This window comes from Pan troglodytes, chromosome 5 (genome assembly GCF_028858775.2).
Source record: "Pan troglodytes isolate AG18354 chromosome 5, NHGRI_mPanTro3-v2.0_pri, whole genome shotgun sequence".
In the NCBI taxonomy this organism is placed as follows: domain Eukaryota; kingdom Metazoa; phylum Chordata; class Mammalia; order Primates; family Hominidae; genus Pan; species Pan troglodytes.
In genome coordinates, this window is record NC_072403.2 from 139,598,954 (window position 1) to 139,615,579 (window position 16,626).

Genomic DNA, 16,626 nt, shown 5'->3' on the forward strand with positions numbered 1-16,626 from the left:
CCAATCAACTTTCCACATGTAAATCAACCCAGGGAACTGGATGCAACAAGTAGTTCAATGAAAACATTTCCACTTAACACATGTTATTACCAAAAATAGACCTTAAGCTGAATAAACATTGAAGCCGTGTGCTCCTCCTTAGCTATTGCTGCTGAAGTAAGATGGGGAAAGAGTCCATTAGAGAGCGTCAGGGCATCCATGTCTCTACACAATTGGAGTGTTTCTTTTACTCTGAGGAATCAGTGACATTATCAAAGAGGGTTTCTCATCCCCTCCATGTTCATAGCATTCACAAAGGCTATAACATTTCCAAGAGCATACTGCTCTCAAAGGCAAAAAATGCAGACAGAAACTCAGAGACTGAAAGATCCATAACATCAAGTCGCCACAGCCACCAATTTACAGAGTGTATCGTAGGAAAACAAAGTTTTCCTTAGCAATCAATTCATAAAGATTCAGTAGTTAATTATTATAGCCTGACTTCATTGTAGTTTATTATGTACTCTACTTTTACCTATTTGATCTAATATAATCTTCAAAAAAAAAAAAAGCACATGGTATAGCACTACTAGTAACTCAATTTTACAAATAAAGGAATAGTCTTAAATAACAAATTGCTCATGGTATATAGCTACCTAATGGGGGAACCAAAATGTAAACCCAGAAATCTCAGTTCAGCCTCTGAAGGTCTGCACTTTATCATTCTATCACTTAATCATCCTACTTTCAGAGAACTTTTTTTTAGTAATTTATGGATAAAATAACATGCAGAATTAATAATAATGTTCTTAAAATAAGGCATGGGCATCACTAAGCAACAAGAATGAATCAAGGACCCACAGAAGAAGGTCATCTAGAATCTGGTGAAATGTTTTCATCAGTTTCTTAGTGAAGACATCAGTAGCTGACAGCACTGATCCTGAGTGAGGTTTTACTGTACTCTTGGCTGGAATAGAGTCTTATTACACAATTCGTGTTCAGTCATTCACAGCAAAATTTCAGTTGTTGACATTGAATACCAAGATAACTAGTTTCCTTAGTACAATTATTAGATACATATTTGAAAAGGTTCCACCCCAGGTAACTGAAAGAATTAGGTCTGGGTATCCTGAAAGAGCAACATTAGAAAAGCAAAGCAGCACCCCTATCTTAATTAGGCTTTTTTTTTTTTAAGTCGGTGATATGCTACAAAGTCTCTGCAACTGTTACTCTCGTCAAAGAGAATTTAGGAAATGACTGACTTATGTCTAAGCATTAGAAAGAGGAGAAAGCTCAGAAAAGGCCTACTCTACCCATCCTGAACTCAAAGAAGGCTACTACATATTCCATGAGCTATCCATATGAAGTATGGTAAATGTTAAGTATGGCTCCAGTGAGTCTTTTTTTTGGAAATGAAGAACATATACTATATTATATAAGATGAAAATAAAGTTTGAAAAATTATATTTTTGCTCTACTTTTGTATTTTTATATATAGAATTATCACACAATTATAATCCATAAGGAAGAAAGACTGTAATTATTGCATTTACAAATGGGAAAGCAAATAAAAATATTGCCAAGATGTTCATACTGGGTAATTTCTAAATAAATGCATGTTAAAATCAAATTGATCTAGGAAAGGAGATTCCATTTTACTCTCTTGAATGAAGTTAGGAGGACTCACTTGCCTAGAACCACTGCTTTAATTCCAGGTCATCTTTGTCCCTAAAATCATCACTTACAAGTAATACGTTCAAAGCAGGTGCTGCTCTGGTCTGTAACATACGCTATACTACTCACTCATGGCACAAAGCTGGGACTACTGCTGTACCATCCCAGAAAGATTCACATACAAGAGAAGATTAGATAATGTTTCCCTCTGATTGAAACAAAAACTTTGATCTCAGGAATTGTGTTATCTGGTACTTTTTAGAATCCACAATCTTAAAGAAAGAAAGAAAAACAAGTTCCAATGAATTAATAATGGCTTGAGACTCAATGCGCTGCAGCAATTTTCACTGCAGTGGTTGTTTCTTTTATAGTCATACTTGATTAGTATTAGAAATTTGGAGGAATTGCAATATGCGTGGTTTTCAAAGCCCTTTACAGAATTTCATTTTTCTCTCTCGGAGAGAGTCAATGAAAAGGTAATAAGAAAAGCTCTATGGGACTCTTTTATAGGAGTGTCAGAAGCCAGTAAGCTAACTACATGAAAGAACCCAGATTGTGCAGACAGGGTTTGGAGCAGAAACACTTCAGAGACTTTATCTAGTATTTTGACTTTTATATGTCCTTGGAGAAGAAAGCGTGCTAGCTACAAAACCAAATAAGGAGGAGAAAGGAGCAAACCGTATGCTTAAGAATAATTACAGTTTCAATTTTCGTATGAACTAAATGTGAAGTTTCAAAGATAAAGTGTAATAGAAATTGAGGGGGTTTGGTGTGTCTAAAATATTGGCAAGAAACAAACTTCTTATTTCCCTTGCCAGCTCATCCCAAATTTCTGCCATATGGAAGTTAGTCTGGGTAGCTTAATTGAATGCTATCAACTCCTCCACAAGTCCGTTTGCTTTTGTTTTGTACTCAGTAGAGATGAAAAATATCAGATCACCATCTCTATAAACTAAACCATCATAATTCAAGCTTGCATTCAGTGACTTATCTGACACTTCTTTAAATGTAAAACATCTCAATTATTTTAACCTCTTTTCAAGACAGTAATTCTTCTTGTTCATTGTTCTAGCAAAAATATCAAAATATTATTATCACAACAATACAAGCAATCTTGAAATATTTCATTGCCATGAAAACCATAAATGAGGTGAAAAATCTAATAATGGAAAACAATAAACATTACTATTATTATTGTGAGTGTTCGATATCATGCTTCACATAAAATTTCATTTCAATGTGATTGGCAGAGCAGGGTGATCACTTGGGCTGAGTCATATATTCCAAATAAAATAATAGTAAGAATCTGTCCATTGCACCTTTGTCATGTGGACAGTTAAACCACCGTGGTTTAACTGACCTATAGTCACATCAGTACCTGCTACTGCTGTGGCCCCACGGTTGCTCCTTTCTTTCTCTTCATCCACCAAATCATTCTGACTACCAATCAGTACTTTTGAATCCAGGCCAGCTTGATTTGGGTGAAGTTTCTTGGTTATGTCTACGTGATGACGCTGAAATGACACAGGTCAGAGTGATTGATTTCACAAGTAAATTATCAGTCCAAAATAAATGCTTTGAAGAGATATGAAAGATTTATCACATGGCAATTCATTTCTGTATGTCTGAAACAGAACATTTGACATGTCAAAGCAAGCTACAAATTATATGTTCATCAATATATTTTGGAAACTGAGGTGTACAATTTTTGAAGCAATCTAAGTAACTAGAATAAGAAGTCATTTTAGGCATAGAAAACCATCTCCAAAGACCATTTGTGTATATTACTTTCTTCTTGTGAAGCTTATAAAATATTTTTCATTTAGAACATTTTTACTTAGTTTTTATTCTTACAGTTAACTAATCCAGCACTTCATTATATATTACATAATTACATATTATATAATCAAAAGCAGATTTCATTTCTGTATCATCCGTACTCTTTAAATAAAACAAATCATAACATCTACTATAAATTAAACCACATTTTTAATTAGCATTATGCAAATTTGACAAAGCTCCTTTAGTCAATTTCAGAGTAATAATTCATCATAACAATGAATTATTAAGGCACAGCATCAATGGTCCCTATAACTCATCTCACATGTAAGAGATGTCACAGCATTTGACATTATACTGACACACTGTATGCTTCAAAAGAATCATCAGATGGGAACAAAAAGTGAAGACTTCAATTGGAAATTAAACTTCCAGTACTTAATTAATTCATACCCAAGTCCAGACTAGAAGTTTGTCAAATTGAATAAGATTACAGAATATGTGAAGATTCTCAGCGTCAATATTAGCTAATCAATTATGGCCATTCAGACTAGCCATGTTGGCTCACTAAAGGATAGTATGATGGACAACTTTCCTGTAAAATTTCTCCTGTAGACCATATATTGCATGAAATTCATTAAAAGCTTGATTTTATAAAATCAACCGCTTTTAAAGCTTGAGAAAGGCCAATAAGGAAATTAGGCTTTAGAATGATTAAATAATTCACTTGAGTTAACAAAATGAACAGTGCTGAGCCTTGTGATATGAATCCTGAACTTTGGACAGTGTTCTTCACGATTGATTTCTTAAGATTTTTAATGTGGTGGACTGGATGTATGGATAGCCCTCACTCTTCACCCCTCTCTGTATCCATGTCCTTTCTATAGAATTTTGCAGTGCCCTCCTACTCTGACTTTTGGCCTATCAATGTGGCTTCTTCTGGCCCAATAGGATGTTGACACAGAGGCTTGAAAGAGGCTTGCACAATTGTTTTTGCTCATTCCTTAACTTCCACTATGCCATGAGGCTATGCCTAGACTAGCTGGCTGCAGATTGAACATGAGATGGGCAGAGTTAGGTCACCCCAGTTGTCCAAGCTGAAGCAACCAACAGCCAGAGGAGCCCCAGACGTTTGGGTGAAACCAGTCTAGATCATCTGAGACCAGCTCAAGTCAGCTGAATTCCACAGCTTCATGAACTAAATGAATGTGATTTTGGTTGTATGCCATTATGTTTTTCTGGTGGTTATGCAGCATTGTATGCTGACGGATAACTGGTACATTCAACCACCATCTATCTATAGTATCCCAGATAATGGATGTGGTGTGAGAATACAAATATAACATGACATTCTCTCAGACTCCAAATTATTCAAACACAATTTCTTACATTGCTTATGCAGATAATTAAAATAGAGTGTGGTAAGTCATTTGTAGATATTTCTCAAATTCCTTTTCTAATGACCAAGGAAGGGATCCTAGCAATACTACAACAGACAGCTCAAAAGATCAGTTTGGATGTTGGTATCAACTAGAACTAAACCACCCCACTTGTTTATTTTTAGCTCCTCCACAGTCCACAAAAATATAAGCCCATCACTGTAATTTTTAAAATTTATTGTCAGGCCTCTATTATCATGTAGTTTTTGGAAAGAAGCAGATTTCAGCATCCAACTACTTTCCTGATTCTGAATTACATACCTTTGAAAAGTATATTATTATTTCAAGTTATGACATGAGTATTAAATCACAGTTTCTCAGAACTGAGCAATGCAATAGATCAAAGAAGGAATAAGCTTCATGTTTGTTCATACCAAATTCAATTGAAAATATTAAAACATTGAGGGAAAGTTAAGAATTCATGCAAGTTGTGTATATTCTAATATATTCCAGACTGAAAATAAAAGAAATCCTGAGCTTATTTACTCATAAAAGGATTGTTGTGAAAGCCTGAGAGAGAAAATAGCCCCTTCATCAGAATAGGTTCTGTATTGTAAAGGTTCTGTGCTTCCTGGTGCAAACCTCTGGCACACTGGACATTTTATAAACATATTAGTGTTGCAGTAATTAAGAGCCTCATTTTCCTGGAAACAGCTCCCACAGTGGAGTCTCTTCTTAAGCAACCCCTGTCAGATTTTCCAGCTTCTCTTTTACATTACATATTATAGCCAGGCTGCTGTTCCCAGGTCCTAATGTAAAGGGAGGTAGGTGTCTCAAGTTGCTGACCCTGCCACACTCCCTCTTCCTTGTTTACTTAGCCCCTCCTTCTAGTTCCCTGGGTCTGCACATTATAACCTGGCATCTCTTTTCTGCTACAATAAAATTCCTACAGTGTTTCATTCTTAATTGCCCAACTGCCCTCCACTAACCCTCAATTCTCTCTCTTCCCTCTCCCCTTTCCTATTTCTCAAATTCTTCCACCATGCCTTGATAACTTTGCTTTATGGTTTGCAAACTTCACTACCTGTTCAACTTCTTTTCTGAATATTGTCTCTACCTTCTTACCCTGACGAAAATCTCATTCTTCTTTGAAGACACCTCTTCTTCTGTGAATGATACTGCCTGCTTATTCTTCCTCATCCCTGTTACCCTTAAGTGGAGGATCCCCTTCTCTGAGTGTTGTCCGTTGCAACCTTACCTCCTTGCAAAACATGTCTGCTACTTTGATATTCCTGTCGTCTAGCTGTGTGCCATCTCCCTTCTTGTTGGTATCATCTATCTACTAATATCCATGCATTTTTCATAAAAAGGCTTTGACACCTGGACTTTTGTCTTTTCTAGCCTCAGCATCGCCATAATCTTGGACAATATCCATATCTACATAAACATTCTATCTGATTCATCCCTGGATCTCCTTACTACAAATGAACTTGTCATTTTTTCTACCTCATGCTTTCAGTCCCAAGATCACATCTGAAGTCTATCATCAGCTGAAATGTTTCCACCTCCAATATTAAGTATGTTCCTCTTTCTCTTCATCTCCTATCCTCAAGTTTATTCTCTCCACTCCAGCCAAATCTCCTTCTCCAAGACTGCTTTTTCCACAGTTTCTGCCAAGGCTATTCGTGGACCTCACTGGGATCTGAGATCCACTGATCCCTCTACTTTCTCTATATCCATCACCCCCTTGCTCTTTTTCCTTTATTCTCTGTCCAGCATCCATTGCTGCTCAGAAACTTCAATCTGGCAGACTTCAACTTGTTTTACCTGCCAGACTTCAACTTGTTTTGCCTCTCAGCAGCATCTGACATGTCTGGTCACCTCCTTCTTTTGGTTTCTGATGTTCCTCCTTCCACTCTGAGTGCTTATTCTTAGTCTCGTTTGCTGGAGTATCCCTCTTTACCCAAACATTGCATGTCAAGAGGTCTCAAGGTTCTGTTATTCTCCCAGTTTTCTTTTTCCCATTCCTAGATAATTTCAGCAATCATGTGGCTTGATCTACCACCTGTATGTTTATGACTCCAGAGGGGAGGTAGAGATTTATGAAATGAGATGAGGTGTAGAGAGGCAGGAGCTTGCATGCCTTAGTAAGCACTCTGGACTCTAATTCTAATGTCCTTTCAGGTCCACAATCTCATCATTCTTCCTTCCTGTCTGAAGGCTTGGCTATTCTGTTTGCCTAGGACATTCTTAGTAAAATTTCCCCCTTAATATTAAGAAGTCTTGGGTTCCTGCAAGTGTCACTCACTGTATAAACCTTAGCCAGCACCCTATTTTCTAGTCTTTGTGCACCTTGTACTTCCACTATAATGCAATTTTTATAATTACAATCAAATAATAGCTGTTTTCATGTTTAATGTCTATCTCCCTGGCTAAAATAAAACTCCCTGAAAGTAAAAACTATGCATGCCCTGTTCACTGTCTTGAGCTCTTATCTCAGGGTTTTAAATACAGTAGGCATTAAATAACTACATATTAAATAAATAGGAAAATTCATGAATAAAATATGACTTAATTTTTATGACTTTTTCTTTAGCCAGTTATCAATGGCCACTATATAGTCACACTCACATGCATAAGCAAGTTTGTGTATATCATCACTCCTAACAGTACTGCTTATCATTATATATTGGTAGATAAAATGCAGTTACATTTTACTTTGTTTTATCCATAAAAAACACATATTTCAAATCCTGTGCTTTTAAATAAACTCATTACTGAAATCATGCAGAACTGTATTCATACAGTATCCCATATAGCTCTGAATCAAATTACATTGGTCAACTATCTATGGAAGTTATAAATCTGAGAATTGTTATGTTAGAGAAAGTGAGAATTGAGAACTAAGTGTGTAAACACAGTGGCCCCTATTACCCTAGGCATGAGAATGTGGCCTGACAACAACTGGAGAAATAAAATCCTCTGCCAGATCCTGCTTCTGTGATGTCAAGTCTTCAACCTGAAGGTTGGGTCCAGAGGAAAATGAGAAAATTAAAATGTTTGCAAAGAATGGAGAGGAACATAGATAAATTTGAACTGCCATGCATCAGGCCTCTGTGACCATGCTGTAGTTGTACTTCAAAAAATAAGGTTCTGTTTATTCTATGTAATTTCCATTTAACTTGTTATTAGAAATGAATCATTACAATCCTGTCTGCTAATTTGAAATGACTATTAAATTATTTTTATGTTATTCTTGGCTTGTATTTTGCATGTTGTTTTTAATGTTCCTGCTAAAGGTAATGATGCAATTATAATGTACTGAATATTTGTCTCACAAACAAAGAAAGGAACAAATAAATATTAAAGGAACAAAAAAAGTTAACCAAGATGTCCACAAAAAAAATTGGAAAGAGCTCTTCAAATCTATCTTTCATCTCATACCTAAGGCCATGCCGTTGAATAAAATCATACTTTTTCAATTTATTGAGATTGCTAGTTCATGATTGTATTTATTTGTGCCCCTTCTCCCCAAGGGCAAATGGGCTTGTTTTTCTTTTGAGAGCTACAAAGGACCTCTCTTAGCCAGGGACTAAACATCGCTCATATTTAAAGCAACTTGAAGTATCCTAGATAATGTACTTTACTTTTTACTTTGTAAAAAAATCAATCCTCTCCTGACTAAAAAAAGCAACCTCCCTCTCTGCTTATATAAACACTGCTACTTTCCACTGCCTGTACTTTTTCACTTCAGAAAGTACACTTAAGTGAAGAAATTTCAAGTGATATTTGAGAAGAAATCTCTCATTAACTAACTTTCTTCCAGAGAATTAAATTCTACTCAAAATAAGAAAAATGACAATAATTCAGAGACTACACATAAATAAAAGAGAATAAAAATCGAATCACATCAAATACAGGCTTGCTGGGGATATGCAAATTATCATTGTAGAAATGCATTCTGTATGTAATCTGTCTCCTACTGTGTGTGTGTGTGTCTGTGAGTGTGTTCTCTTCTGTTTGTTATATAGTTTAATCACCATAAATAATTTAGAAGATGATCAAGTGTTTTTTATAAAAACTAATTAATTCATCATTGTGTGTTATAAAGGTCCATAATATAATAGAGGCAAATATTTTTTAAAAAAGCAAGAATGTAAACTGTGAAAAATAATCTAAAACTGATCATCCATATAGACAGTCATTTCTTTTGGGCAATATTCTGAGGTTTCCTACAATGATCCATACATACTCAAACTGCCCTTTCTGCACAGAATGTCTTATTTATACCAATTCAAAGAGATGCTTCTGAGCTTGTTCAGCCCTATCCCAAAGACATGCTATCTTTTGACCCTTTCCTGTACCTTGCAGCCTTATGTTGTTTACAGAGGGTTTGCTCAAGCCTGTGTTTGGCAGGACTTGGTTCATCAGCTCATCAGAAGCTCATTTCCCCTTTTCTGCTCCTCCTGGAGCTTTAGGCTGTGACCTTCCCAGGTGAGAGTCCTTGCTGGCATCACTTACCCTCCTTTGTTAGTGCTCCTCCTCCCTGGACCATTCACACCCTCTTATTCAAATGTGACCTTGCTGGCTTGGTCTGGCCTGGCAGTTGATCAGGAACTTCACCAGCAGTCACAGGTGTTTGCATGTGGCTTGACACTAAGACATTCTTGGGCCCAATAGTGGTTAACAAGAGGGACAGAATCTTTCTTCTGTGCTTATTCCAAGTACCTCCAGAAAGTCAGACATTTAAAAGAGTTGGTATCTACCCTGAACTTTTCTTGGGTCAGAGGACAGACAGCAGGCCTATGGAAAAGAAAGATGCCTGAATCTATTTCCCTAGTTGCTCTAATAAGAGAAGACAGCACCCCATCTCAATCCTACAAGGACCTCTTCTTCTTCCTGGACTGGCTGGGACCAGACCCAAGAAAAACCACCCTTGCTGTAACTGATTAGAAATCATCTCACGTATCATATATCAAAGATCTTACTGTGTCCTGTGGGAAAGAAATTCTTCATTACTACTAAGATTATTTTATACTTCACTTTCAAGATGTGTTTCAAGAATATGTCAAGCATTAAAGTAAGAGATTAACAGTACTCATATTTCAGATATAGATTTCACTTGCATCTTCCTCTATTTTCCCTGATGAAAACTGGGATCTAGGTAATTTGATATCTAGAAGTCCCACCATCTTGATTTATGTTGATTTAATCACCCTCTTGGAAAAAATCAAATCCTAGTTCATGGATGCGGGAAGAACTCAATATAATCACATACTTTGATTGAAATGAGTTGAAGAATTTTCATCTACAATACTTAGGTGGAGAACCTCTTCACATACTTCCATCAAGCTCAAATCAATGTGCTTCTTGCTACTCTAACGTTCTGTGAATTTAGCCAAAGACGAAATGAAGATTTGAAGCAAGGCTTAGCCAACACTTCTTACTTTAAAATGAGGTCTGAATAGACAGCTAATCTGTACAATTATTATTCTTAATAATTGCATTTTAAGGAGATAAACAAAAAATCCTTCTACTCTCAAAGATGTCAGCCTTGTCACTCCAGATATTGGACAATCATGCAAAATAATTTGCGATTTTAGAGACGCTATGGAAAGTGCCTCCTCTTCAAAATGCCAAAGTTGGCTTACTCAAAATGCCGATGTAATGCACACTGGAGTAGCTCTTTGTGTAGAGATAAATCTTCTTCCTTATTTTGTCTTCCTGAAAATTTGGAAGTAATTAATTTGCATGATTATTGTCATAACTTTCATAGCTCCTATTTTAATGGGAAATCATAACTCTTAGAGTCTGTAAGTGTAATCTGTAGCCAAAGGGCAGGAAAATTAATCTTATTTTAAATTATGAAAACAGAAATTACAGTGGAATCAACTATGTGACACATTTTTTGTTAGATGAGCTTTTGGTGAAATTAGTTTTGAATTAGTGGACATATGAATAGCATTTGAACAGTGTCCAGCAGGGCGACAGTTGCTGCAGATGACAGATGGGAACTGTGGTGTACTTTATAATAGGTCTGTCTGTATCTAGGAAAATTATTCTCAACTCATTTATTAAAAATTACCTTTGAAATCATCTTAGCCTTCTGGGTATTAAAATACAGGCTTTCACATGAGTCTTTAAAAGGTATATGTCCTGGCAATCTGATTTAAAACACTGCTGTATTATTATTTGAGCTAGAAATGATTTTGATGAGTATGAGTCATCTCACTATTTCTTCAAGCCTTCAAATTACTGTATATAAATTATCAAATGGCATTCTTGCTACCAAAGTGTTGCTAAAATATAAAATGCATGCTCTGTTGTGAATAGGTGCCCCACATAGGATGTGGTCCTTGGAGCCTGCTTTCTATTTCCTCAGCTCAACTTAAGCCTGGCACCATTTCTTTGAAACCCCTTCCCGTAAAAGGCTGCTCTTCTGACCTCCTCTAATTCACAAGCCCTATTTCGGATCCCTCTTTTAAGGTGCATTGTCTGGCACCACCAACCAACACTTTTTCGAAATTTCTATAGATCCAGGCATGGCTCTTCATCTTCAGGATCCTTCTCCATTTTGCTCAGAATGGCCTCTAGCTCATGTTATCCTGTTTGCTTTCCCTCTCCAAACATGACATCAACAGACCTTAATATTCACACCACTGTTGAACTTCTTTTTACTCTTTTTTAGCCTCTTGTAAGTACAATCAGAACATGGACCTCATTGTTCGTCAGAATTTCTCCATCCTCACGATCTTGGATTCTATCACTCTCCTCTGTGCTCTCACTTGCTGCTACTAACACTGCTATTCCCTCTAGGTCTTATTTTTTGGGGGTGTTGTTTTGGTTTTATTTTTCATCAAAGCAATACATTCACGTTGTAATAAATCAAACAGTGCAGAAGAGTTAGAAGGGAAAGCAAAAGCCTCTTGTCCCAACATTTCCAATTCCCTAAAGCAACTTCTTTCTTACTATTTCTGCTTTTTAGTTTTGCTGGAGGCTACATCTGTAACACTTACTTTGCACATCGTGACTTATCAGCTTAATTACTAGCTTTCAAATATTAACATAAAAGATAAATATTTAGTTAATTTATACCAACTCATTCCCTTTCCATTGTTGTACGATCATTCATTAATTCAGCAAGTATACAATGAGCAACAACTATGCAAAGGTAAAGGTATTGGGGATATGGTACTAAGAAAGAAGAGGCAAAGAATTCCCTGCCCTCCTTGTGTTTACATCCTGTGTGTGTGAGTTGGGATTGGGGGTGAGGTGGCTGGGAGGAAGAACCAATAACAAATACATCAGGAAAATACATAGAATGAGTTCAATGGAAAAAAATGAAACAGAGAAGTGGATAGACAAGGTAAAGTAGGGCAAGAAGGTTGCAATTTTAGATAGTTTGACATTTGAGCAAAGATTTGAATGAGAAGATTTTTCATTATATTTGAGCAAAGATCTGAATTAAAAACATCTTTTTATTTGATTACATTTGTATCTTCAAATACACTTGAACCCCCTCTCACTTTCTCAGCCTCACTTGTTTCCCTACCCAAGAGGCTTTAAAACCTGCATATTAACAACTTTCTTACTGTGGCTATCAGATATCAGATCCTCAATTTCCATTCTACTCCCTTTACCAATTTCTTCTCTCTCTCTCTCTCTCTCTCTCTCTCTCTCTCTTCACTCATCCCCAGAGGTAGCAAGCTCATTGCTGGTTTAAAAGAAAAAAAAAACTTGAAAATTTCTATTTGTTTCTGACATACATTCATGTTACGTGGTGACATGTGGTTCCTCAGTGTTGCTCAGTTTTTCCAAGGATCTCTGCTTCCCTTCCTTTCGAGGGGTCTATGGAAGATATTTCAAGCCTTTTTCTCTTTTATCAAAGCTCACAATGGACATCCAGCATTCCTCATTTTAGAATGTTACTCAATCACTTAATTCATTGAGATGGTGGCCATCTGAAATCAATTCCCACAGCTCTCCTCTTTCCTTAGAAACAACACTTGATTTCTTCTGTTTCTTACTGACTCACAAAATGTCCAGTCCTTTTTCCAATGTGAGTGCCTCCCCCTTGGAATATGACCCTTTCTCTTCCACTCTTCCCATGACATACTTAATCAATCATTCTTCCAACCTCTCATGTATTCTCGGACTCTCCTCTTCCATTGCCTCATTCATTTTTCTGCCAAACTTTAACAAGAGCAATCCGCTTACTGCTCCTTTTGTTCCCTCTCACTCACTTATCTGGGTATTTACAGAGTAGAATCTGGTTTCTGTTCCCATGACTTGACCAAAAATACTTTCACCAACAACTTTCTAGTCATCAGTCATAAATCCCAAAGTGCCTTTTCAAACCTTGTGGTTCCTAAGATTTCTACTGCATGTAACTCTGTTTACCACCTCACCATTTTTAAAAGACGTTTTCCCCTCAGTCTCCAGTATTCTGTCTTTGGGATCCTTATGCATTCATCTCTCTTACTACCTTTTCTCTTTCTTCCCTAACAGCTTCTAAATTAGTGATCTCTAAACCGTTCCAATTGCATGTTATTAATAAAAATTTTAAGTGTAAAACATAAATATGATACATGTATATAAACATAAAGTTATACACATGTATTTATCTAACATATATGTAGTTGTATACATTTGCTTTACTAATATAGTATGTGTATTATAAAACAAACTCCAAGTAGAAATTTCAGAGAGGTAAAGTTGAAATAAAATATTTTGTTTAATGCAAATATTTATTTAAAAATATTTAAGGCAAAAATTCATTTCATTTATCAATAATATATTGAGAAGATGATGGAATGGTTTTAATACTTTTTTAAGTTTTGATTTAACACTTTATGATACAGCAATTCAATTGTTTGCTTTATAATTAAGTTCATTCGAGTAATGAGTTTTCATGGCTGTCACCACTGAAAATGAAATGCCACAAAGATATGTGGATCCAAACAGGAAAAGTATATTGTTAATCACTCTAAGTCATGATGCATATGTTTCAAAAATATCTACCAACTTTGCAAACATTTGTTAAAAATGGCTAATACATTTTGATCTACCTTGATGTCAAATTATTTTTAAAAGATAAACTGGCTGAGCATGGTGGCTCATGTCTGTAATCCCTGCGCTTTGGGAAGTTGAGGCAGGAGAATCACTTCAGGCCAGGAGTTTGAGACAAGCCTGAGCAATATAGTGAGCCCCTGTTTCTAATAAATAAATAAAAAGCCAGGAGTGGTGGTGGGTGCCTGTAGTCCCAGCTACTCAGGAAGCTGAGGCTGGAGGATTGCTTTAGTCTAGGAGTTCAAGGCTGTAGTGAGCTATGATTGTGCCACTGCAGTCCAGGCCTGGGCAACAGAGACAGACCCTGTATCTATAGGAAATAAAGAAAAGAAAAGAAAAGAAGAGAAGAGAAGAGAAGAGAAAGAGAAAGAAAGAAAAGGAAGGAAGGAAGGAAAGAAGGGAGGGAGGGAGGGAGGGAGGCAGGAAGAGAACAAACGAAAGAAAGAAAGAAAGAGAAAGAGAGACAGAAAGAAGAAAGAAAGAAAGAAATGAAAAAGAAGGAAGGGAGGGAGGAAGGAAGGAAAGAAGGAAGATTTGAGATAATATATTTAATCATTTAATATTTTTATTATTGAGTTTAAAATTCACTGCAATTCTTTGGAAGATTTTATCAAAATTCAGAAATTTTGCTTCCATGTTTTTAAGGTTTACAACATGAGAGGCTTCATAGGTTGCACACTGTTTTCAGCAATGAAAGCCTATAACATCAAAAATATTCCAAAACAATCCATTTTCAAAATATTCTCCATAGAATGATTCTTTTATTAAAGTTATGTTTTTATCTTTTAACTAAAGGGCCAGCTCAAGTGTGTATGTGTGTGTTCCTGGCTACCAACAGGCACTTATCCTGGATAAGGTAGGCAAATTTGAATGCTCACCATTTCGTAAAATAAAACTTAATACTAATACATCTTTAATTTTGTTAAAAGTGTTCTTTCATGAGATGATTAGCAAATTTTTAGATGATGCAAAACAATGCCATAGTCATTCCCCTTCTCACAGAGTATCATGAGGGTCCCACTGTATTTTTAAAACTTTGCTTCTATAAATTAGGCATATTAGTACATCCTGCAGAATTCAGTAAACCTCTGGTTATAATTTATTTGCTGCAATAACATTTCTATAATGACACTGGGGATTTCATATGTGAATTTATTTTTCCAGGCTTTTTCAAGAAACACTTTAAAAATTCTGGACAATGCAGCTACTGTATCAGTGGTTGTACTTACTTAACTTATCCATAAAAAAACGCTTTCACTAAAGAAGTCATTAAGGGATAGAATAATGGCTTCTCCAATGCATAAAAAATGCTTCTTTGTGTATTTCATTATTGAAACACAATCACGTAAATATAATAAACAGATATGTCGGGGGAAAAAAAACAGAACTCTCATGCAACTTATAGAAAAATCTCCCTCAACTGAGTCATTTGTTCATACAAACTATAATAACAGCTAACATTTATTTTGTGCTCACTAAGTGTCAGGCATTATTCTAAGCTGTTACATGTATTAGCATATTGAAATCTTTGGCATTTTTTTTCTAAGCATTTGTCAAGGGCATTTTCAGAAAAAAAAGAAAGGTTCTAATTTGTCACCATATTGTTCATGTGATTTTCACCATATTTTGGAAGAACCAGTGTACTTCCATAATAGGTAGCTTTTTCTTTATTGCTACTTTTTTTTTTTTTTTTTGAGATGGAGTCTCGCTCTGTCGCCCAGGCTAGAGTGCAGCGGCGCGATCTTGGCTCACTGCAACCTCTGCTTGCCAGGTTCAAGCGATTCTCCTGCCTCAGGTTCCCGAGTAGCTGGGATTACAGGTGCATGCCACCATGCCCGGCTAATTTTTTTTTTTTTTTTTTTTTTTTTTTTAGTAGAGATGGGGTTTCACCCTGTTAGCCAGGGTGGTCTCAATCTCCTGACCTCATGATCCGCTCACCTCGGCCTCCGAAAGTGCTGGGGTTACAAGCGTGAGCCACCTCGCCCGGCCATTTTTTTTTTTTAACTCGTAAGAGTTAACATTAATTTTGGTGAATCTTAAATGTTACGCAGTATTGGATTGAGTATACCATAATTTTACACAGTGCTGAAAAACTATAGACAAGTATCTTCATATTCTCGTTGCTCAGTTTTAAAATATATTGTTAATCATTATGGTTTCATTTTCCCAGTGGCTAATATCACATAACATGGCGAAGTTTTTTGTCACTATGAGTGTTTGTAAATTTTCATTTCAATCATTTTTAGGATTTCAAATTTTTGCCTTACATTTTGATGGGTATGGTTCATTCATCTGTATTTTTTTCCTCCTAATACCAGAAGTGTGAAAACTGTCAGGTTTTTAAAAATGGTTCTGTTTTGCTTATAAGTACAATATTTTATTTACAATAGTATATAATACTTTCATGAAATGCACAAATACTAAGGACACAGCTCAATGACTTGATATAAATTGAATGTACCATGCAACCATTACCCAGATCTGGAAATAGAATATTAGTAATCCCAGCAGCTCATTCATGCCTCAACCTAGTCACATTTCCAGTGCCTTTCCCCCAAAGCTAGTCCTCATCCTGACACCTAGTATCATAGTTTAATTTTCTCCCCATTTGGGAACTTTGTATGCTTTGAATCATATAACATATTCTTTTGTGTCTGGCTTCCTTCTTTATATCCATAGCATCATTCCATTGTATGGATAAACCAAAATGCATTTACTTACTCTACTACTGAAGAATATTTGAGTA

At 36.0% G+C, this 16,626-nt stretch overlaps 1 protein-coding gene across 6 annotated transcripts in view; it reads right to left on the reverse strand.

The window, feature by feature from the left end:
• The window catches only part of THEMIS (thymocyte selection associated), a 232,673-nt gene that overhangs the window by 27,261 nt on the left and 188,786 nt on the right, over positions 1–16,626 (reverse strand). For 4 of the 6 annotated variants that reach the window (XM_016956282.3, XM_063813450.1, XM_009451964.4 and 1 more), the window contains one exon: positions 3,032–3,167. The exons of the other annotated variants lie outside the window; for them this stretch is intronic. In XM_016956282.3, the coding sequence (XP_016811771.1) occupies positions 3,032–3,167 (136 nt within the window). The remainder of the gene's footprint in view (positions 1–3,031; positions 3,168–16,626) is intronic. 6 annotated transcript variants of the gene reach the window in all.